This window comes from Pseudoliparis swirei, chromosome 17 (genome assembly GCF_029220125.1).
Source record: "Pseudoliparis swirei isolate HS2019 ecotype Mariana Trench chromosome 17, NWPU_hadal_v1, whole genome shotgun sequence".
NCBI lineage: Eukaryota > Metazoa > Chordata > Actinopteri > Perciformes > Liparidae > Pseudoliparis > Pseudoliparis swirei.
The window spans coordinates 7,437,671-7,463,178 of NC_079404.1; the positions used below are offsets into that span (position 1 = coordinate 7,437,671).

At 40.7% G+C, this 25,508-nt stretch overlaps 1 protein-coding gene across 2 annotated transcripts; it reads right to left on the bottom strand.

Annotated features, from left to right (window-relative positions):
• Window positions 1–1,094: 1,094 nt before the first annotated feature.
• On the bottom strand, window positions 1,095–24,004 carry egln1a (egl-9 family hypoxia-inducible factor 1a). 2 transcript variants are annotated; one of them, XM_056435423.1, is made up of 5 exons: window positions 23,017–24,002; window positions 8,111–8,230; window positions 1,944–2,080; window positions 1,793–1,860; window positions 1,095–1,675 (listed from the first exon to the last, which is right to left on the bottom strand). In XM_056435423.1, the coding sequence occupies exons 1-5, from the start codon at window positions 23,716–23,718 to the stop codon at window positions 1,623–1,625; spliced, it is 1,080 nt and encodes a 359-aa protein (XP_056291398.1). In that variant the 5' UTR covers window positions 23,719–24,002; the 3' UTR covers window positions 1,095–1,622. The 2 variants fall into 2 exon arrangements, with proteins under 2 accessions (XP_056291398.1, XP_056291399.1); XM_056435424.1 differs by lacking the exon at window positions 8,111–8,230 and having other exon boundaries at window positions 23,017–24,004.
• Between the last annotated feature and the right edge of the window lie 1,504 nt (window positions 24,005–25,508).

The window sequence follows — 25,508 nt, forward strand, 5'->3', positions numbered from 1 at the left end:
ACGCAGGTATGAAAGGTGGTGTGGTGGCTAGCACTGTCGCCTCACAGCAAGAGGGATGTGGGTTCAATTCCCGGTCTGGGCGGTCCTTCTGTGTGGCGTTTGCATGTTCTCTCTGTCAGCGTGGGTTCCCTCTGGGTTCCTCCCAGTCCAAAGACATGCTCAGGTTAATTGATCTCTAAATTGCCCCTAGGTGTGAATGTGAGCATGTATCATTGTCTGTCTCTATATGTGCCCTTATATGGACTGGCAACCTGTATTAAAATTAGGTCCACGACCCTAATGAGGATAGGCGGTATGGACAATGGATGGGATGAAATCACTGTTGTAATGGAGGACAGCTGAAACTGTGGCTCAGAGTTGGACATTTAATGCTTTTCAAAGATAAAAGCACTAAATACAGCATGTACCTCAGAACTTAACACAAGACGATACGTAGACATTTAGAAAGAGATTTATTGTCCATTTACAATGTAGGAACATTCTCACTGTACTTGTGAGGTGTAAGTTTAGATACCGTCTTGGAAAAGGTCTGTTTTGGTTTTAAAATATTACAGATTACTCATTTTTTATTCAAGCCCTGATTTGTTTGGCATCGAATGTGTAAATATAAGCAATTGATAAATCAAAGCAAGGCCGTCACAAATAGGCAACTCGGGCAAATAATGCAGGACATTAAAAAGGAAATAAATCTAATTGAATTTTCATTTATACAATATTCACTGGTTGATAGCATCATTTACCACTTGATTCATATTCTAAAATATTATAATAACCATTTGAATATTTAAATCACATTTTTAGGTTCAGTGTGGTTGAGTTGAATTTACTGATGGTTGAACCCATTTTTCCTCTTACTTCTCAGTATACAAAAGTTTATTTCCATCAGTCACCGGTAATCATATTAATGGTGCGGTCTGGAAAGTCAGACTAACTAGTTGTGTAGACTGTCGGCCTGCAGAGGGCAGCGTGAAACCGCATATGGTGCAAGCAGGACTGCAGGAGAGTGGCGTCAGATGTGTCACGCCTTAAAATCTGTGCACATTGATTTTGTTACCAATGATGCAAAAGATTGGATTCAAACTAAGACCAAACAATGTCAGAAAAAGGATGTTTTTAATTCATATTATTGCAACCTCAAGTACATTTAGCAACACAGTAGCTTAAAACAGCTGATTCCATGTGAAAAGCATAACACATTAAGCATATGCAGAACACTGTACCTTTAAGGAATTGACTGCAAAAAACCAATATGCACAAGCTGTAGATTCTCTGGGAGAAGTTTAATTCCTGGTAATTTTCTGAAAAAGGGAGCTGTAACGCGAGTGCTCTCCAGCCTGCCATTTCACCCAAGAGGTGAAAGGGGGAAAAAAACTAGACGCACAATCCCTTTCAGTACAATGTCATGACATTCAAGGTCCTCTGGGTTTCCCCGGTTTGCTGAAAACAAACAGATTCCACTGTTTGTGTTTGTCTCCATAAGAGTGGATCTTCCACTCAGGCAGTCTGCTGCATTGCCATGTAAAACACACAAACGCGCGCACAAATACACACACACACGGTCTCTGTAGGCCACGTTCTGAGGATAGAGCACTCAAAGGCTGTTTGTAGGGGACGCAGGCTGCTCACTCGCTGGAATCTGATGGTTTGCCAAGTTCAACCTTTTCTCCTTTTTCTCCTGCACACAGACGAAAACAAAACACACAAGCGATGATACAGAAGTGTCAAACAAACACCGAGGACCTGAATCAATATAAACGTATACGGTTTGTGTAGGTTTTACATCAAAACCTACCCGTTAAGTACTTTTCTTTAGCTCTGGCTCGCTCATCTGCGTCAAAATACCACACCGTGATAGCATACCTGGGGAGACAATCAGAGCACTGAGTCACTGCGCAACAGACCCGATCACCTGGGCCTGTGCAGGGTCGGATTTGGATGCTGACCTGGTGGCGAAGGCGGGCTGAACCTCGTGAGGGTTCCGTCTGTCGGACCAGAACAGCAGCAGACGGTCAAATCTGGGCTCTATGTCGGCGAACTGTGCCTTTCCTTCAGGGAAGATTCGAAGAAGGCCACCGTGTTCCTGGAAGAGCAGAACAAGAAGGAACAACCCCGTTATTGAAAACAAATCAGGACAAAGCAATTGCAGGAAGCAAACACTAAGTAAAGGAGTGGACATTTTCGGACCCTGTCGCGTTCATCCGTATTAAAATCGGAAACATTCAGTGAACGTGTCCTAAAGCTGGATCTATTACTGTTACAGAAGATCCACTGTCAGGCTTTTAAAATGTACAATCATAGGAGGATAATGTTCAGGAAATTTGCTGTACAATTCGAAGGGCTAGAGGAGGAAAGCTCTGGATCGGAAGCAGCGGCGGGGGGAAGGCTTTCCTGTGCAGGGATAGGAAGAATAACCCACAGGAAAACTGCTCCGGTTGGATAAAGGACGGGAGAGTGAAAAAGCAGATTGCTGCAAGCGTGCTGCTGAAACTCACAGCTGATATGACAGGCCCCTCTCTTCACACGCAAACTAGCAGGGCAGAAAGGTTCACACCGTTTGTCGGAAAAGTAACGCTATTCTCATATATGCTACTTTGAATGAGGGGGAATGCCGGTGGTGTGACAGAAATAAATGAAGCACAATAGGGTCAGGAGGTTTTTTTCTTCCTGAAACACGCAAGCCGCTAAAGCACCACTGATCTGAACTATTGTTTGACTGCACGATATATCCAACTTGGTGGTAACGTTCATTGTGACCTGAAAGAGAGTGAACACAGGATGGCCCTCGCAGGACATCAGCTTCTGACCAAGATCAAGCTGAGTAATCATTTTGATCTCTGGTGCGGCCTTTTAGGTGGGAACTGCTTTGGATCACAGCAGGTTTTATTTTAGGAAAATAATGCTGTGAACTGGATACAGAGTGTTTATACAAAAATAATTACTTTTCTTTAGGCAATGTATTTACATCTATTAATTACCTCTCTATCAGGTTTTAACGATATACCTAGGAGTAGACGATATAGGGAAAGTAAAAAACTAAATAACGATATTTTAGAACAAATACCTATATTACTACGATATTAAAGGATTGACTTTGTACATTTTTGATGAATACTTGTCAGTAATGTGGTTTTAATAACCAAGTAATTGAACGCAAATAATGGAAGAGCTGGAACAGTCAGGTAAGTTCAGAAAGTCACATAACTTTACTTGAATGCAGCCTTTAAAACCAGGAGAAAACACTTACAACATATTACAATATCTAAATCTTAGACGATATGCAGTCTCAAATCAGTCAATATAATATGGATGTATTGCCCTGCCAGAGGTATTGTGGTATCATAGTATACCTATATACACGTACAAATACATCCTATATACCGTGAAAGCGTGATATTTTTTGAGATGGTTATCGTATTGTGAAGATCTTATTAATGTGGGATGTACAGGCCAACATTCCTGCACTGGATTCAAATGACCTGCACGGGGGAATGCACAATCTTTATAGTAGTGATTGAAAACAGCCGCGTTGTTTCCCTGTTCACTCTCTGGATTAAGCACCTGCTCATGCAAACTCAACATTTCCTAGTTTGCTAGTTAAAAAGCAAAACACAGGACAGATTTTTTTGTGAAGAAGCTACAGGAAACGCAATGATCAAAAAAGCAGCGAAACAAAAAGCAGCCACAGCTGACTGATGAAACGTTGCAGGCGACAACTTCTAAGTAAGGTTACCAACTGTAAAATCAGGACACACTTGCTATCACTACCGACTGGCTGCACTGTAGCGGGATACACCAGCTGTTCTTCAGGCGTATTTCTGACTCGCTGCTCAAAGAGCATTTGCTGTGGTGTTATACAACATTTGGATCAAAACAAACATAAATAGCATGTTATTTGTGCATAATTACTTCAGTACGAGTAGACCGTAAAGGTGCTATATAGTGCTAGGGCTAGTATAAAAGTGGAGAACATTCAAAAGCAGAAACTGGTCATCCTGAAACATGACGTACCATGCTGGGACCTTCAGGAGAATTGAGAATATCAAGTGTTGATACTTTATACAATGAATCGTATGGACCTACTGTGTTTTATGAGTGGAAAAGTTGTATAATTACTTTGTTGAGACATTAAAATGTGGGTAAATAAGTGGAGCAACTGAACCTGAACATTCCAAAGCCATGTCATTCTCTCACAGAACCCCAGTATCCAGGCAACCACATTCTATAAAACACAGCTAATCACATGCCTAATAAACAGCCAATCAGGGACAAGATTACAATCATTCATATGTCCATGGGGACGCAGAACATGGCTCTGTTGAGTAATTGAAGCCCGCGCATGAACATGACAATACAAATCCTGCAACAGCTTAGCCGATTAACAAACGAGCAGTCGGACCCACCTGATGCACAAAAGATTTAGTGTACACATAAAAAAAATGATTGTGTTGACAGTTCTAGGGCAAACACGGGATTGATTATAAAACCCAAAACACAGCTGCAAAAGTGGGTCACAGGTTAGATTGAATGCCAATTGATTGGCATCTGTTGGCTTTAACGTGTTTTTTATTGCAACATGAGACACCTAACGTACTCTAAACTGTTGTTTCGTCTCAATTTGTAAGTACGGTGGTCCCACAAAATATATTATTATTATTATTAGACATTACGTTCAGATATTATTGCTTTTCTTCCTGATGACGATTCCTGAACTTCTGTATCGGTCGATAAAGAAGATTGATCAGATACCAGTGGATTAATAACTAAAAAGAAAAAACATGTTTTAATATTTGTGGAAACAGCTTCAAACTGTATTTATTTATTTAAATAGTTTCTGACCGAATATTTTGTAATACCTTATAACACGCACGGTATAATTATAATTTAGCTTTGCCCGCTATTCATTTTGACTGAATAGAGCTTGAACGCATCATATGTGTAATTCAGTACAACCTCAAACGGATGGCTGGATGTCCAGATTGGGTAGCAAGTGACACAGTTGCTGTTCTTGTGTCGCGTTAATTAGTTGATAAATGATATGGTCACGTGATATTGCATCAGTGCATAGAACTGCATACTCTCCAATACCCGTTCCAGCATTTTAGACTGCATCGTAGGCAGTTCTGATACCAGTATCGGAATGGCACTACAAAAAATAAACCTGTGTCTACTAGCAATGCAATATGTCAATAGTTATAATGCGTACACATTTTTATCAACAAATAGGAACGGCAGTCACATGCTTGAACTCGTCAACATGGATATGTACAATTCAATTATGGGTTTATTGTTTGGTTTTATTTTTGTGATTTGGTTTTGTATCTTCAGAGCAGGAGACGGGTATACAATCTATTCAACTTGTCTTATTGCTTGTATAAAGACCAGTAATAACGGTAAGCTTCTCTCATAGCCAGAAGACAGACTTGTGCATGGCCAGCATTCTACCACGAATGAGCACGCAGAGGAGTTTCCTGTAATTAAGTAATTTTCACATGCAGGTCATGTGAGGAAGTCTGGAAGTCAATCTCTTGTCTACTCACGTGTCTTAGTCAGTGAGTCATGAAAGCCACGCTCCCACCTAGCAGTTGCTGCTTTCAGTAGTAACGAGTGTTATTCCTTCCTGGTGTGCAGCGTCCTGTTTATCCGTCTCATAGTCGAGTAAACTTGTTGTCCAATGTCATTCACCGCTGAACACTTAATGTGACAGTGGACCCTGCATCAGGGCTTCTAAACCTGAACTTGAAACGTAATGCCCACTTCTGTTTGTTCAAGCATTTCGTAGAAACACCTTACCAAATAAGAGGGAGAAAAGAAATCAGAGTTTACGCTTCGTTTGTTAAAAATGTCATCACTTCATCAATGTATCCATTTCTGGATGTGACAATGTCACAATTACACAAATTAATTCTTATTTATTATTACGAGTTATGGCAAAAAACTGGTTTTGTGAGGTCATAGTGACTGTTGAGTTTTGACCTTATCCTCCTAATTAGTTCATCTTTGAGTCCAAGTGGGTGTTTGTACTACATTTGAATAAATTCCCTGGAATTGGATGATGGAAAGCCCCAAAACATAAAGCCTTCTAACGCAGCCGCTGAGGTGTTTAAGTTTGAAAAACAATCCTTTTTTGCCACTGCATCAGAGGGAACAGCTGGACAACGGTGGCAAATAACATTTGTCTCTACCTCATGATGATGGCGTGGTTATATTAAAATGCAACAGCTCATTGAAATTATGCATTTTAAATTTGATGTTGTAAAATTTATTTCCCATAAAATATATCATATGCATTGATAAAATCGCCTGCTGATTTAAAACGGATGGTTTAAGACGGTAATCACAGTAACTGGCTCGTCTGCTGACGGCGGGAGTCTCTTCCTAGCACGTTCCTGCTGATAATGGAGCAAACAGATAACGGTAATGGACGTTGCATAGACTTGCATTATGGTGTGTTCAAGATCTACTCAAAAAGACCGAGTAGTGGACGAAGGTAAATTATAACGCTATCAGGATGTGATCAAATGTAATCTTGTAACGTAGCTTTTGGTGAGACACCGTCGTTTGAAGAAGATGTTTTCACAGCAATATACAAGAGATAATAAAGAAGGAATTATGATCCATTTAACTTCCTCATTCTAGCTCTAAGCAGCTGATTATACATCATTCAAACAACTAATGCCAATATGTTTGAAATAAAAAATACAATGATGTATTTCCTAATCATTTGAAATGTGTGTTCTATGTAAATAACCACTATAGATGATAACAATCTAAACGGAAATCATTTTGATGTTTTAAAGTTTACACAGAAGGTCAAAATTATTTTTCTGGACAGTGGGGAGAAAGTTAGTCTGGAGCCTTATGGTGTGTTCACACCGGACGCGTCGAAATTTCCCAACTCCGGCAGCAAAAACGCATAAGTCATAGTTGCGTCAGCCAATCAGCGTTGAGCAGCTCCGCTCGTCATCGTCCTGCCGGTTTAAAAATGGAGGAAAAGATTATTGTCGCCGTCTGTGGGCACCCCGAACTTTATGACACGACTCTTTTTACTTACCGAAACCGTAGCTATAAAGATGAAGCGTGGAAGAAGGTCGGAGAAGCCGTTGGACTACCTGGTAAGTTTTGAATGTATGTATTTGCTTTTATTCTAGCTATTTGTTGTACTTTACTATCAACCAACCGCCGGCATATGTGTTTCATGGCAGAGGAGATCTGCCGCCGTAGGTGGAAAAGTCTCAGAGACACGTATCAAAGAGAGAAGAGAGCAGCGAGAAGCGCAGTGGGAGTGCAGCTCAGTCCACTAAAAAGTGGCAGCATTCTGCGGTCCTGTCGTTCCTCGACCCATTTATTACTCCGCCCCCGACGCGTCTGGTGTGAACACACTTTTTTCGACGCGCGTCGAGACTGCTGCGTCAGACGCGGCGAGAATTTTTTCAGCGCGTCCGGTGTGAACGCACCATTACTGTCAATCATACTTGTATAAATTATATGAATGTTCCTTTAGCAAAGCCAAACATCCCAAACAATGTGCACCAAAACACCAGAATTGTTTTAAATGCCTGTTTGATCCATATGATAGGAGTAATAAACAACTGCAGTAATAAATGACTGCAGTAACAACTGTCTGCCTGTGTATCTACTTTCCTGCAGGAGGAACAGTGGGAAATAGTGTGGGGGCGCTCTTTTCCGTGATTGGGTGTGGCTGGATTAGTAGGATCTCTGCATTTTAATGGGATTATAAACAGGGAGAGTGGCCGAAGCGCACGTACTGACACGTAACCTCTACCACTGACTCGACTCGGGTGTCGAGAGTAAAGCAGGACAGGGGGGGGGGGGGCGGCCTCACCATGGAGACAAGGACTGCGCTGACTTGTCATAAACTTGTGACAGGAAGTCCAACGTCAATATGGACATATGGCCTTTTTGCTAATCATTTTCGTTTTGATTATTATTTCAGTGAAATTTGAATTGGTCATTTCAAATGACAATTGACGCAATGCTGTAACAAAAAAAGCAAATAAGGAACAGGGGAATGAATTACGGCATCGTTTAGTTCATGATGAAGTCATCTAGTACTCATTGACAGTATCTCCTCAGTACATCACTCACATACCTTGGCAGTCCAATCTTTATTAAGGTAATATATGCATGTGACACACCGGCCATCGCCATTGGGGTTATCCACATGGCGCACGTATCCTGTACCCTTTCCAGGGTAACACGCCACCATTGCCTGAAGACAGGACAGGAAGATGAAAAGGCGTGATTAGTAAAAGCAGATCCACAGAAAGCATAAACATATGCATTCAATGTCTAGATCTCATGTGCAATTAAACAAGTCAGAGGTGCTGCCTGAAAATAAAGAAGGTTAAGAGTGCATGAAGCCAGATGGCACTGGCCTTGCCTCACCTGCACCACGGCGCATATAAGCAGAGAGCGTTTACAACACAGCTGCCTCATTATTAACTTTAAACTAGCGAGAAAATGAACCGGAGATATCGCGCAGCACGTCAACTTCCCCATGCCTGTTCCTGCTGCATTAAGAGTCCCATGATCTGCTTGGCTGTCGGCAGCGGACCCCTATGAGCTCTTGTAAACTTCTTGGTGTAAACAGTGTAGAAAGTCCCTTGGAAATAAGACACGCACATAAGTGGCGACTCTCACACTTGAATCCATCGGATTTATAATCTAATTCACACAGTTTTAAAACTGCCGGCAATATCAAACGGCAAATAGTATTTAGGATATCAGAACTTGAGTCTTGGAAATTGCAGCCAACACCTTTGGGACGTCATGCAACTGTGTGCTTTTCGACTTGAAAGGGGAGCCGAGGTGAGTGGTGAACGTGCACAAACCCAGAGGGAAGCTTCAGCCCTCATGCACCGTGTCGAAGCAGTGATATGACAAACAAAAGGCAAGTTCTTCCATGCACTTAGCTCAACATAACCCATAGCAACATTATTATAAACACTCGCAGCAGACTGAACTCCTTCACTTGCTCTCCGTACAAGTGAAGCAATGTCTTCATATGCTTTATATTTGACTCAAATCTTTCATGTCTGCAGTGGAATGATAAGTTATATGTTATTTTTCAAAAACATTTGGACTTTGAAGTGTTGAACTTAATCATTGAATTGGGAATATGGAAGTCTGTTGGTCCACATACTTCTGAAAAGATACATTGTATTGTTCTACATCGTAACCATATATTTCAAAATCTGTACGTGCAAAATCTTTTCACGCTCAGTGAGGGGGGGGAGCAGGGGGGGGGGGAGCCAGAGGCATCTACATCACACATACGTCTGAGTCCTGTTTTCTTACGCATCTGCCCATAGTTGTCCACATTGTGCTCACATACAGGCACTACTGTAATGCACGGTTATCAGGACCTTCAAAGCAAAAAAGCAACAAACTCACATAGCAAACTAGAACGGGCACTCGGTAGAGCGCATACCTTCGCATATCACAAGATTGGGCATTGAATTATGAACATTTTGGCATTAGTTGCATGCCAATTGGACAAAAATGTATCGTGCTATGGTAAAAAAAGATTTTGACCTTTCCATGACCTTGACCTTTGACCCGATTGATCCCAAAATCTAATCAAATGGTCCCTGGATAATAACCAATCATCCCACCAAATTCCATGTGATTCAAGAGGATTTTACCTGTTCATGACCTTTGACCTTGACCTTTGACCCGATCGATCCCAAAATCTAATCAACTGGTCCCCAGATAATAAACAATCATCCCACCAAATTTCATGCGATTCGGTTCAATACTTTTTGAGTTCTGCGAAAGATTTTGACCTGTTCATGACCTTTGACCTTGACCTTTGACCCGATCGATCCCAAAATCTAATCAACTGGTCCCCGGATAATAAACAATCATCCCACCAAATTTCATGCAATTCGGTTCAATACTTTTTGAGTTTTGCGAATAACACGCATATAAATAAATAAATAAATAAATACACGGCAATCAAAACATAACCTTCCGGCATTTTCAATGCGAAGGTAATGAGGGGGGCGGGGAGTCCGACTGACAAAGGGCTTCCTGTCGGTAAGATGCAATACAGTGAGCTTCTCTGAGTGTGTGTGTGAGAAAGAGAGGGAGGGAGGGAGGGGGAAATAAGAACACAGACAGGGAGCAGAGGGGTGGAGCTGGACCAGAAGAGAGGAGTGAACTTCTGTAAACTTTGACTCCTGGCCTCCCTCCATAGGGAGCAGTATTTTAATGGTTGTGCTACGTGCAGAGCGGGAGGAAGGTTGGCTGATCCTCTGCTATGTCGCCCCTCCCACCCTTCACTGCATTGCTGCAAGGCCGAAGATGGGTAAATAGCCTTGGGTAGGAATTGTGCGTTTGTGTGTATTCAAAAGTGTGAGAATGGTGTGCGTTTGTGTGTTGGCTGAGTGAAGGTGTGAGAGCCTTGACTTGCCGCAAAAACAAGGACACGGCAGTCTCTGTCACCTCGACAGCTGTAGAAAGTCTATGTGAGGTTCATTTACAGTGGGGAAATGAAACACCAGCACAAGCTCAATTATGCACCTGGGAAAAATATACAACAAAAGCAAGTTGACCATGTGGCACCACAGAGATGTATCTCACAAAAGGTGGATACAAATCCATGGAGAACACATGAGACTGGAATGCAGATCAGCCAGCATCTGCAGATGCCGACCTTGTATGAAGTGCCCTTTAACTCCAATATGGCGTTCATGTGACCTGGTCATGACGAACAGCAACCTGAGCTACAGGACAAGAGAAACCACTCTTGATCAAATCTTTTGTTAAGAGAACCACAGATGGCTTGTGGTTAGGACCGTACTTACTTTAAACATTCTGTTTAGGATGAAGATATATTAATGTTCCATATGGAAGAGAACTGCTAAATAACTGCTGAGTTGCAGCACCATTGTTTTTTTTTTTTATGAATAAAAAAAGAATGTATAAATGTATATATCCGTCTTGTCATAAATCTTTAGTTTATGTTCTCACAAAAATATACCGAGAATATCGGTAATATGTGATTAATCATGATTAATCCACAGAAACCTGTGATTAATTTGATTAAAATTTGTAATCGTTTCACAGCCCTACTTTAAATGCATCATGCAGCAGCAAAACAGACAGAACTAGAACGGGCACTCGGTAGAGCGCATACCTTCGCATATCACAAGATTGGGCATTGAATTATGAACATTTTGGCATTAGTTGCATGCCAATTGGATAAAAATTTACCGCGCTATGGTAAAAAGAAGATTTTAACCTTTTCATGACCTTGACCTTTGACCGCGATCTAATCAAATGGTCCCTGGATAATAACCAATCATCCCACCGAATTTCATGCGATTCGGTTTAATACTATTTTAGTTATGCGAGTAACACGCAAAGGTAATCAGAGAGCAGCAGCTTGGACCAGCAAATGAGGAGGGAAAGCGATAAAGAGATGGATGTTTCCAGGACATGTGCATGGCATTCCTCAATATTTTCCTTTATTAGATATTGAGATAGCATCCTGGCAGAACTTGTCATATGTCGTTTTTTTATGAGACAACGGCACTGTCGATAGATCCAATGATTTAATGTCAGTGTAATATTCCTGACTATAAACAGTTGTTGGGCATCTAGAGTTCAATAATTCATCAAATAATCCCTTAACATTTGAAACAGAGATTGTAGATTGAGGATCCTTCCGTTTCATAAAGTCTAATCTTTTGCACACAACTTGTGCGCTGATGTTTATTTGTCTTCCTCATCCTCAATTTGTCTTGGACAACTGAAACTCAATGCTCAAATAAATGAAGCATAAACTGCTTGGCTAAGTGTCAAGTCGGACCGTGTGTTGCCCTGATCACTTGGAGGGCTGCACTGATCACAATGTTTTAATGTTAGCATAATTTAAGCTAAATCTCAGAAACGATCTATAAAGATACAAAATCAGTTCATTGTTTACTTTTATATGTTAGTGTATGATTTGTCGACATCTTATTTTGAAAACCGGATGTTGTTTCACGTGGTTCTTTCCGCTAACTTTGCAAAACCGGATGTTGTCACTTAAATCCTTCCGCTAACTTTATCAAAACCCTCGCGCGCTCGATCGAATGTGTTTACCGTGAGCATCAGTCTATAGGGGCTCAGACATGTGAGAGTCGGCTGAGTTGACCCAGTGATTCAACTCTAGGGACGGGGACGCCGCTCGCTGCGTGAGGATCCCCTCGTGGACCTCTCACTCTGCCGGCCCTCGCGGGCGCATCGTCTCCGTTGCGGTGCGCGGCGATTGAAACGTCTGATAGTTCTCGCAGATGTTACGTCATCTGATCGTCCGTTTTGATCGTCCGTTTTGAGAACGCCGATCAAAATCGATAATGGGAATATCGGCCGATATGGATCGGCGCCGATCAGATCGGTGCATCCCTATCAGTCACTGATACTTTCTTGTTGCCAGTGTTAAAAGACTGGGCAGTCAGCAAAATACATATTTTTTTTAAAAAGAACAAAAAAATATATAAAAATATATTTGGCATTTTAAACAAAAGTTGGGTAAGAAACAAAAGGTGTGGGTTTGAATAAAGTACTATAGGCAGGTAAATTAATCTCTAAATCAACCATATAGTGCCCTCATTCTGCATAGAGGCAGGAGTGGCACGAGAATAATTGTACTTCGTAAAGTGATTACTATTTAACTTATATCTTAAAAAAAAAAAAGTAAAACACTTTCCTTATAACTTTATAAATATTTTTTTTAAATGCACAATATCTACCCACCATAAATCCTCTGTCCTCAACCCTCCTGCCTCAGTCAAAAACAGAAGATGTCTTTCTCAAAGCCCTACTTGGATCACAGCCAGATGCTCCTTGGACAGTCTCGGCATAGTAAACGGAGAGATAAACACGCGCTCACCCAGGGGAGTCCTGTGTTGGATTCGGTGCAATTTAGACACGTGTCACGTTCAGTATTAAGAAACTTTGAATAAACAGTGCTCTGTTCAGCCGTGGGGCGGGGCTTCATGGCTACGCCAGCTCGAGCATGTCGTCGACAGCGGCCGTTAGCCTTCAGGCGTGAATACACCGATCAAATCATCACGACCCAAAGAATCAAAATCTAATTAAATCACGAGACACCGTAAGATTAGCATCCCTCGTCAGATTTTCATCCATTCTAAATGGGTCGGCTATCGGTCTGAAAATTATTTTGTCTCATAATGATCAAATATTTTGCCATCATTTTTGCTGTAAATTGTTGCAATTTAGTCATGAACTAAAAGCATGTCAATAAATATTCTTGTAAAAAATGTGTATATACAGGACTGTCTCAGAAAATTAGAATATTGTGATAAAGTTCTTTATTTTCTGTAATGCAATTTAAAAAACAAAAATGTCATGCATTCTGGATTCATTACAAATCAACTGAAATATTGCAAGCCTTTTATTCTTTTAATATTGCTGATTATGGCTTACAGCTTAAGAAAACTCAAATATCCTATTTCTAAATATTAGAATATCATGAAAAAGTATACTAGTAGGGTATTAAACAAATCACTTGAATCGTCTAATTAACTCGAAACACCTGGAAACACATTTTCAAATGTTTGATTTTGTTTTGCTGTTATAAATCTTTTTAACTTGGTCTGAGGAAATATTCAAATTTTATGAGATAGGATTTTTGAGTTTTCTTAAGCTGTAAGCCATAATCAGCAATATTAAAAGAATAAAAGGCTTGCAATATTTCAGTTGATTTGTAATGAATCCAGAATGCATGACATTTTGTTTTTTTAATTGCATTACAGAAAATAAAGAACTTTATCACAATATTCTAATTTTCTGAGACAGTCCTGTATATATATATATATATATATATACACTACCGTTCAAAAGTTTGGGGTCACTTAGAAATGTCTTTATTTTTCAAAGAAAAGCACTGTTTTTTCAATAAAGATAACATTAATCAAAAATACACACTATACATTGTTAATGTGGTAAATGACTATTCTAGGTGGAAACGTCTGGTTTCTAATGAAATATCTCCATAGGTGTATAGAGGCCCATTTCCATCAACTATCACTCCAGTGTTCTAACGGTACATTGTGTTTGCTAATCGCCTTAGAAGACTAATATCTGATTAGAAAACCCTTGTGCAATTATGTTAGCACAGCTGAAAACAGTTATGCTGGTGATATAAGATATACAACGGGCCTTCCTTTGAGCTTGAAGTTTGAAGAACAAAATTAATACTTCAAATATTAATCATTATTTCTAACCTTGTCAATGTCTTGACTATTTTCTATTCAATTTTCAATTCATTTAATAAATAAAAGTGAGTTTTCATGGAAGACACGAAATTGTCTGGATGACCCCAAACTTTTGAACGGTAGTGTATATAATATTCTTGTAAAAAATGTGCAATCAATGAAATCCTGCACCATCTCTTGGTCAGGCAGCCACTGGCGTTTCCAGTGGGGCTCATACTAGCAACGTCGGTCACTTCGATAATGATCGTTTACATTCTGCAACTGTTTCATGTATTTTGATATCTGGAGCGTGGTCCATGCCAAATTATTCATACATCTGTCATATTCATTAAATGTGTCGTTACTCTGTAAAACTGTTCATCTGTACACATGACATCTATTGCTTCTGTCCATCCTGGAGAGGGATCCTCCTCTGTTGCTCTCCTGAAGGGTTCTTCCCTTTTACCCCTGTGAAAGGGGTTTTTCTAGGGTTCACTTGCATGGATCTGGGGGCATACCAAAGCTGGTCCAATTATCCAAAATATAGAAATAAAAACAACAAAACACAAATAGTCCTAAAAAACATTCCTGAAGAAATCAAATGTAAAGTCAATAACTACTAAATGAAAGAATAACCTGGTTGACTGGACTGACCCTGGGCCCTATTCCTCGTATGTGGTTCAAATAAGTCGATCAATGTCCTATTAGTCAGCTTAAATTCACCCAATGATTGAAATCAGACTCTCGGTTTCTCAAAGGCTGATCAGTGCTCATACAATCTTGTTAATTTGAACCAGCCTTCAGCAGTGATTGGGATAGTTGTCCGTGCCCTACCTACTTCAAAAAGCGGAAAGCGTCAATCACCGAATCCATGATTTTCTAAAAGCAGAATGACAAATAAACTCCAAAGGAAGAGCCTCTTTTTTCATCGCTGACGAGCAGGAGATGATCATGAACGCATATGCGGAATTCCAGACCATAATCATGTCAAAATCTAATACCGCCACCGCTGCGAGGGCTCGACAAGAAGCACGGCAACAAATCAGACATGTTGAATGCGTAATACTGCGTTCACACCAATATTCACAACACTTTACTCACGTGAGTTGACTCGCCCGACTACTTGTGGTTTATTCATTCGCTTCGTTAATGCTAGAGAGGGGGCGTGGCTTATCTCTGTGGCTTTATTCTGTGGAAACGGTAATAATTGCCGCCATCCACCATGGAAGAAATAACCACGATTTCTGCTTGTTACGGAAATCCCATAAACAGTCGGAATATCAAATTATTGTATAAGTCCTATTTAAATGTGTGAATACTGAATACCATTAGGATTATGAATATTACCTTTATTTACTTCCTTTCCTATGCAATGCTTTCCCATAGCTCAGACACACAGCTGGTTCTCTCATCCACTGACCAAATGGTGTTAATTGGTCTGTATTCATTGTTCTTGTCACCCCCCTGTTGTTCTGTTAATCTATTGGAATTGTCGTAGAAGAAACAAAAGGAGCTTTAGGAAAGGTCTAGTTGGCTCAAACTTGACCGTGGATGATGAGTGGGCCTGTGCTCCGACAATACCGCCAACGATTACATTTATAGTTAACTGTGAGATGGTTAAACAATAAGCAGGAAGGAGGTTGCATGCAGGTACTGTAGGTGGACAAAATGAGCAGCTTGCCTTAATAGCCAGACGGGTTGGAGACCACTGTTGCTCTCCAAAATAAAATTAAAATAAATTCAGAAACACATTGGGCCTCATTCTCGAACATTTTATACTTTATAAAATGTTCGAGAATGAATTTTTACTTACGGACTTCTGAAGACCAATGTCAGAAAAGATGCTTAGTTATTTATTCAAATACATTTGCAGTGTTCATGTAGTGATTTTGTTTATTTTATATCACAAAGCCTCATAGAATCATGACTTAGAAACCTAATTGTTAATGATACAAATATTCTCGTATTTATTTAAATCTAAAAATGCCTGTAGAGTTAATGTGAAGGTAATCACCAACGGTCAAAGTTCAGAACGAATCCCAGATGAGAACACTTTCATGAATGCCAAATTTGACCTGAAAACCTTATAAGTGGAGTTCAGAAAATCCACAAATCAAAGTCCAGGAGCCGGCTTACTGACACTCACAGACCGCCTCAGACTGGCTGTCTGTGAGGTGTTGTCAGTGTTCAGTCACAGCCAGAACACTGACTTGAGGAGTCACATGACTTCTGATGGCATTGTGATGGGACACAGAGCTCAATTGCACTTACATTTGTTGCATTGACTGAGAATTGTGTCAGTAATGTGTCGTAACTTCAATTGATAAATACAACAGTTAATATAGTTCATCCAGTCTGCTTATTGCTAAAGTGTTTTTTTTCATATTGTGTGCAGTAAAAAAAAATCATTTTTATGTTGCACTGAAATGAAGTCATTTAGTGTGTTCTTTCTTGGTCACATCAATTTGAAAGCTGGACCAAAATGTTTGATTTCATTCAATTATGCAAAACAAAAAGCCTCAAGTACAGTCTGGAGAGTCTATTTCTCTCTTAACGCTTCAATAGGTAGATCGTGTCTGTCACCAAGGCAAAGGTCAGGGATCTTGGGCGTAAAAGGTTTCGTGACCACTGCTCTATCGTATACTGTAGAGCTGGCTCCAACACTCAAGAGGACCACCACCACATGACTTCCTCTAGTCTACTTAATATATAGTAGGGATGCACCGATCTGATCGGCGCCGATCCATATCGGCCGATATTCCCATTATCGGTTTTGATCGGCGTTCTCAAAACGGCCGATCAGATGACGTAACATCTGCGAGAAAAACTATCAGAGACGTTTCAATCGCGGCGCATCGCAACGGAGACGATGCGCCCGGCGAGGGCCGGCAGAGGTCAGAGGTCCACGAGGGGATCCTCACGCACCGAGTGGCGTCCCCGTCCCCAGAGTTGAATCTCTGGGTCAACTCAGCCGACTCTCACATGTCTGCCCCTATAGACTGATGTTCACGGTAAACACATTCGATCGGGAGCGCGCGAGGGTTTTGATAAAGTTAGCGGAAGGATTTAAGTGACAACATCCGGTTTTGCAAAGTTAGCGGAAAGAACCACGTGAAACAACATCCGTTTATCAAAATAAGATGACGACAAATCATACACGAACATATAAAAGTAAACAATGAACTGATTTTGTATCTTTATAGATCGTTTCTGAGATTTAGCTTAAATTATGCTAACAGTAAAAAAATTTTACTGTACCAAGGAAGAGTTTATAAAAATAAGTCAGACTTTTGTATGTTAAAAAAAGTCCTGTCTATAGATTTCCCCAAGAGTTCCAGGAAATGAATAATGCAGATGTGTTCCATATATATCTGAAATCCCCTACAATAGCAGTCAAACAATTTGAATGTATCAATTAGGACATTTTTCAAAGTAAAAGTCCTAAATGTTTAAAGAAATCTGTAATTTCTTGAATGTTTGAGGTGCTTTATATATGTATTTCCTCATAGTCCTAGGCAATAATGCTACACAATAAATAGAATGCTTGAATCGACACCGTGATCGGTATTATCGGATTGGCAGATACTGATTTCAGTGATCGGTGTTATTGGTGATCGGCAGATACTGATTTCAGTGATCGGCACAAAAAACCTGATCGGTGCATCTCTAATATATAGAGTTCTAAGATTTAGGTCAACAGTCAACTTCCTTATGAATGTCCACAGTCGGTCTGTGACATAACAAATCGCGCAACAAATAACTCGACATGCAAAACAAAAACCCAGTTGCTCATTATCAAACTCGACACTGGGGAGGAGACGGATGGATTGTGTCCAGATTGATCCGGTGAAGGAAGAACAACTTCTGTCAGCAGTTTCCCCTGAAAATGAAAGGCTTGGCTAGCTGTAAGTTTTGGCTGAATGACATGACACTATGTGGTATACTGTGAGACAATAGGGATTTTGCGATACTGGCAGCGAGGCTATTGAGGGAAATGCTGCAAATCAGTGCAGTGCTTTTGTAAAAGGCAATAAAGGATTTACAGTATTTGTCAGCAGGAGTTTTTCCAATGATAAATACTTGTTCTCAATCACTTCTTGCTATTGCAATATAAAAACTCAAATGTTGAAAGATCAAGCAACATGTTTAAAATCAACAAAATAGTCCACAAATGAAAACAATTATCATGTAAGGCAAAGAAATACAGGAAATCTTCACATTTGAGAAACTCGCACGAGGGAATTTTTTTTCATGTCTCCATTGAAAAAGTAATCTCATCAATTATTCGATTGTCAGTACAGTTGCAGATTGACTTTCCGTTACCCGACTAGAAAATAATGTGTCTGGTTCTAGTTTTCTTCCTGAAACTCAAATCTATAATCTCCAGAAACTGGTTTTATTTGACTAGACTGTCATTTTCACTTACGAAGGGGTCGTGTAACATGGCACAGAATACACGTGTATTGTGTGCTTATTAGAGGGGAATGTATTTTCATGAATGTTCTTCTGTATTTCACACTGTAGAGAGCTTTTATCAAATGTCTGAAATGCCATCTCATATGTTTGCATCAGGTGCACAAAAAACATTTTACTGATGGAATGGAATATATAATAAGCAATCCTGTCCCTAAAAGGACAAAACAGTATCTAATCTAGGGCTGAAACTATTTAAATAACTATTACTAAAAAGCAGGTGCCGTTTTAACCGCCCTGCCCACATCAACTCTGGGGGCGTGGGTTTTTAATAAAACAACAAATCAGGGAGAGCTGGTAACATTAGTCGCTAGCAGCCGGTGGGCCTCCCCATCCTACCTGGCGAAATAACAGAGCAAACGGTGAATGTTAAGGAGGTTTCAAGGATTTTAAATTTGGATGCATTCAAGCTATGTTCAGTAAAAATGTCTATTGGCCTATGATAAACTATAACGTTATCAATATGTGCTCAATAGAGTAAAAAAAAGATTAGGTGGAAAAGTCAGAAATGCAGTCAAAAAAAAAGAAAGAAAAAAAAGATGTTTTCACAGTTATATAAAATAGACAATAAGAAAATGATGACCTGCTTAACTTCCCAACACTAGCACTAAGCAGTTTATAATACAATCAATCAACAAAATGGTTACTAGAATACTCAATGCATTTATCTAATCTCAGTATTTGAACTCTAAAATGACCTCTGAAACGGCACGCAAGTCATGTTTCATGTTCAACAACATAACTGCATAACACCGGCTTATTAGTACACATTCATAATGCAGCGGTGGCTTAATAAAGATCTGTTGACATGCTGGAACCTCAACATTGACGTCAGCAACGGGACAATCGTGTTGCTGCTACAAACTCTTTTATGTTCCCTGATATGAAGGAAGCGTTCAACATGCTGGAGCTGTAGAGAAACAAATACGTCCTGCTGCTTGTGAATCCCCACACAGTTATCAAGTAAAAAGTGGTTAATGGGAACAATGACATTAAATATTAAGGCAAAATCTTCTCCATCTATCTTTCCCATTGCGAACTGTGCTTTTACATTGTGTGCCTTTGAGCCATTGATACTGGCGGACTTCCATTTGTGCAAGTCATGCTGATTTTCCCTGGTCACAGTCCAGGCGTGTTTGCCAAGGCAACTAGGCAGTAGGTGTTTTGACTCAGTGGCCAGCTGCGTGGCGCTACCGCCCAACTAAACCACGCCATGAAATAATGCGCTTTCTGAAAAATGTTTCATGTCTACTCTACCAAGAAGCAGCCAGAGAAAAACGTAGCTGGACAGGAGAATAACAGCGCTGGACGATCAGAGCTCTGTGCAAGCACACAAAACAAAAGCACCTGAAGCAGGTTCACTGCTAGATCCCTTAAATGTGGAGCGCTGTGACAACCGAACATGAGATGGCGACGTGACAAATATAAAGCGGTGACTACTTTGAGAGGTAAGTTCAGTGTTGAGAATGATTTTGATGTGCTAAACCGAATCCTTTTAGGGTCTTACTTTGAACGGTGACCTTCTACACTAGGGGGGTCAAACTCATTTTCACCGTGGGCCACATCAGCCTCATGGCTGCCCTCAAAGGGCCGGTTGTAACTGTAACACGGTATAATTCTTACGACTCCAGAATACATTGTTAAATAACTGTCTTTGCATTTTGTTATTGTTTATTTAAGTATACTCGTATAAATGTATAAACATATATGTAAATGTATTTAATATTATAAAATAAATCCATTAAATTTAATTATATTTATTTTAACCCATATTTATCAAAGATCAAACACACATTATTACATTAACTTTGTTCAAAGCTTTTTTGTCATAGTTGAGACAGTTGGTTCTCCACTGGTCTGGGGCAGTGGCTCTCCACTGGTTTGAACCCGAGATAGTTCCGAATATCACAGTATGCACAACGAAACCAGTTAGTAATATTCCCTTTTACAGTCAATTATTAACCAACAAGTGAATCTTAAGGACACAATGTAATACAATGTAAATAACTTTTTAGTAACTTCAGACTTAAAAATACTAAACAGTGCTTTCATGCATAAACATGAAATAAAAAAGTCTGGTGACAAGTAGTTTTAAAAAGCCTCAAAGATGTAATTAATGACTCACTGAACCTATGACACATAAAGCTGCTCTACAAGTCAGAGTCTTGAGGAGCAGCTTTTATACGCAAACTCTAAATAAATTAAACAAAGTGTAATTAAAAAAGATTCACATATTCAACATTAACTTTTCTTCTGATTATATTATAAATACTGAAAAACATGAAGCAGCAATCACTTCAACCTTAGTGACCACTGACATAGACCTGATGGAGGAATTCATCATAGGGGAACTGGGGATGTTTGTTAATAGAAAGTCAATGTGGTTACACAAGCACACACACACACACACACGTGTGCGTGAATGACGTGACGCGAAAAAAGCACCTCATTCGGGCAGATTTTTTAAACTCGGGCAAAAAAAGGACGTGAGTCCGTTGAAATGCTCCGCGTGACATCTATGACGTCATGCCGTTGAATTAGAAACTACAGAGGATAGTTGATCTTCTGGAAGCGGCCGTCATCCAGACGCAGTTCCTGGAGAAGCTGCGTGCGGCTACGGATAATATAATAATATAATATTAATATTATGAACCCAGACACGAAGGCTTGATGGTCCGACGTTTGTGGAATCAACACGTACAAAGAGTGTTTATTTCTTTCCGTGGTGGACGGTGGTAACGAACTGTTATATGCCATGATAAGCCACGCCCCCTCTCCGGCACTTCTAGAGCGAGTGAAGAAAACGATCACAAATAGTCCGACGAGTGAACTTACGCAAGTAAATCAAGAGTTTGCCTCTCTTCAGGCGTGAACGCAGCATGATGGCGAGTGAACAGACCGCACTCCGCTGCAGAAGAAACGACCTTCAAAATAAAAGCACAGGATTTTTTTCCCTTCCCTATATTTATTTCATGCCGTCGCGGGCCACATAAAATGAGCCGCGAGTTTGACACATGTGTTCTACACTAACCAACCATGTGCCAAGGGCTTCAACAACCACCTCAACTACAGCCGCAGAGATTACCGTAAATGTGTGGAAAAAAATACATGAGCGACTCATAGGTCAATCTCAAGTCACAAGGCCACGGTGACCACATCTAGGTGAAAGGAGCCGCGTGGAACACACAACCCAACATCCAAGATGAGACAAGAAGGACATTGCTTTGGGTTGACGCAGACGGCTTCAAAACATTTTTTTATCGGCGCAAGAGGACAGCAGTTAAAGGACAGTAACTGTTGGAAATGGAAGACAACTTTTGAACGAACACTTGATGCTGCTCATTATCTCAGAGGAACCAGACTAAAAAAAAGACAGAAAACGCGTCTCAGTGAGACAGAAGCTGCCCAGTTCTCCCCACACTGCCAACCTTGAGACATGAAGGCCTTCCTCTTTCCCAGAACCCAAGAGGACGTCTTCAAATATCTTGTTTTGTCTACAAACTCAATTATTTAAGTCATATAGGAGAAAAGAAACAAGAAATTATTCATGTTAAGAATCCGGAATGCAAACTTTTTTTTTCTTAAAAGGATCACTCGACCGAATTAATGGAACAGTTGACAATTAAAATCGATAAATTGTTGCAGCTCTACTTTGTTTGCCACCTCTTTACAGCGAGGTCAGGGGTCAGCTACAGAACAGCATACCCGGAGACGATCAAGCAGCAGTTAGGCTTCATGCTGCCTCTGACATGGTGAAGATTGTCCCACTCTTAGCCAAATGGACGCCTCTAAATATTTTTGACCATAAGCAATGTGATATGCACACCGTAGATTTGTCCCAGCAGGGTGGCTTCCTCGTTTCTGTGTGTGTATTTTTCAGCAGCACGTAATAGAGGTGCATGGAGAACATGTGTTATACAGCCTCAAGTCCATGAACAAACGTATTAGGCAAACCTAATAGAATACTATATGTGTGTGTATTACATGTGTATTACATATATATATCAATCAATATGGAGATAAATAAATTGTACAGCACCATAATGACAAGATGACAGAATGGATATGTCTTACAGTTCCCAGTTACACTTATGCAACACAGTCCGATGCCTGCAAAACGTACATTTCATGTAGTCCTCTGGAGCCAGAGCACTGCTGGTCTTAACCCACCTGGTTGTGTGACAGGTGTAATTCGGCAGACCACCAGGGCTCTAGCTCCTGGGGGACGAGTGCTGCAAACTGACAGCTTTCATGCATGGCAGACACCCTACATTCAGAGTGCCGGTCGTGTCTTACCACGTGCTGCAATACTTACTTTTGTCCTTCCATTTATTTTGTAGTTTCCCAGTTTGCCGTTACAATGTCTTATCAGGTCATCCATGCGACTCATTAAAATGCGGATCTTCTCGCAACCGGCCTCCCTCCCCTCTATCCACGTGATTTTGTCCCCTCGTATGTCTTTAGTGGAGTCGCTTTTTTGACTGACCAACTGTCCGTCTGTGAACTTTCCCGTTTTGTGCAGCGCTTGGACATTATCCAAAATGCCGAGCCCATTTTCGGCTCCTAAAAAGTTGTCCACCACACAGATGCCGTGCTTGTTCATGCACGGGACTATATACTCCATGGCAAGTTTCTGAGGGGATGAGCTAGTCTGTCCGTTAGGTGTGGGGGTGTTGTTGGACCGGTCCTCTCTCGGCGTGTCGTCGCCCCCCCGTACGTCTGCGTTTGTAGTTTGAGGTATCGAAGAGTTTTCCACCTGCTCAGCACTTATCTTTTCCCTGTTTTTCTCCGGTGCCGTGATATCCCCCGACGGTGGAGACGGCTGCTCCGGTTTCTGTTTGGGAAGCTGCGCCTTGTCCATCTCCTTGCAAATGAGCTTGTGTTTCTTCCAGTGCTGTTTCTGGTGCTCCTTGCTGCAGTAAAAGGAGCTCCGGCACCTACCACACTTGAGGAGGTTCTCCATTTTCCCACACAGTTCACAGTACTGCTGATCTCGTTCCAAATCGCTCTGCTCCATGTTTGCGGCCACAACGGGTGCACTGCGCCTTTAAGTCCGATCTTTCACACGCGCCCTGCTAACCGATAACTTTGGAAACGATCCGCTGCTTCCGCCACGCAACACCGAGCGAGACTGATAAGTAAGACTCAAAACCCCGCCATTTTAACATACCTTCTCCCTCTCCATACCTATTATCAGTGAAATAATGCACCAACGTGCGCCCTGAACCGAGCATTTCGGGCTTGGTCGAGGACTTCAGCGGGCTCGTTGTCGGTCCTAGGGTAGTGCATGGCGCCTCTCCGTGTGTGCTGAGCCTGTCCGTGGGCCAGCCTGCTCTGACGTACACACACAAGCAACGCCCCTCTCGCGCTGCCATTGCGGGCTGTGGGACAAGTGAGTGTTCAGAAAGAGGATGGAAATACGTGGAAGTAGTTAATTTACGCGAATAGGGAGCATGTCCATGCCCATGTATGATTAGGTCCGCCTCTGGTCATTCAATAAAATAATACAAACAATACTATAGTAATATGTGTGATACTTACCAGAGCCCTCAGCTCCAGTTGTGCAACCTTAGTGATTATTGTGTGGTTAAGTACACTTTTGAGGTATGTATGCATTACTTAAATGTTATGCTACTTAAGACCCAATAGTAAATTAGTAAATAATGAAGCACTTTTTTATTTCCATCCACAGATATGTGCAATAATATTTTTGGGGGTAAATATATAAAGTGTGTCTGCACAGCAGCTCAAGGACAACCAATGGAGGCAGTTTGGACTTCTAGCATCACTGACACGTGTTCTTCCTGCAGTAGCACAAAGTAGCTTGCTGCAGCTTTATTTATAAAATAACACATGACAATCACAATTGTAACAAGTGTAAATAATATGATGTATATTATCTAATATACATATTGTAAAACATGAATTTATTTTCGATAAGACAATAATTGGGAAAACCCAGCAGGTCCAAAGCTCAAATGTAAGAGCTTAAAGGGAGCACCTGAAGGCATCGTGACTGAACGTCAGTGCTTTGCTCTCATTCCTGGTTGCATGTGTGAAATTCCTTTCACACAACAAAAGAATATTTTGCAGAAAGGTGTTGCTGGTATTTTGATAGACTGATAAATGCGTGAGTGAGCAGTTATGACGCTCATAATTGCGCTTCATAGGAACGTAAAAACGACCATCGGAATGCATATTGCAACACATTTTGATTAGGTTTTGTATAAAGCAGTAATGTACGGTCATCTGAATACACAATAGGGCCAATACCTCATCAAATAATAGAAACCGGAGATTGAATGACAGGGAGTGTGTTGTGCAGAGGCAAGGCGCAAACTCAAGTTGGCACCAGTCGTGTGGCACGTACACAGTCTGCAGGAGTCCCTGGAGGAGGGGTTACAGAATAAAAGCAGGTAATCTGATTAAGAAATGTTGGATGAAACATACTTTAATAGTAACGAATGACACAAGCCAATCTAGGGTGGCAGTCTGGAGATGTCGGGTTGTTTAATCTGGGTTTTTACTTAAAACAAAGAGTATTTAAGATGCAAGGGGGGCACGTGCCACTCACTATTAGTCTACATTCTACATAGGAGCATGACTATAATGTGTACATATATATGTAACAATCAATCATACACTGAATGCTTCATAAAAATAAAAACAAGTACAAACATATGAATGGTTATATTCTAGGACAAGCGCAATTTAAAATAAACAATTAATTGTGGACGGCCAATAGTTTCACCTATTTGTAACTATTTTGAATTATTACAAAAATAAAAATTCTGCAAATATGACTCA

Bases quoted from the DNA above. Each gene is read 5' to 3' on its own strand.
- egln1a (XM_056435423.1), bottom strand. From the start codon at position 23,718: ATGGAGCAGAGCGATTTGGAACGAGATCAGCAGTACTGTGAACTGTGT. The intron at 2,081-8,110 runs GTATGTGAGTGA...CTGCTCTTCCAG, and splicing joins ATAAAGATTGGACTGCCAAG to GAACACGGTGGCCTTCTTCG. The intron at 1,676-1,792 runs GTAGGTTTTGAT...GTCTGTGTGCAG, and splicing joins TAAAGAAAAGTACTTAACGG to GAGAAAAAGGAGAAAAGGTT.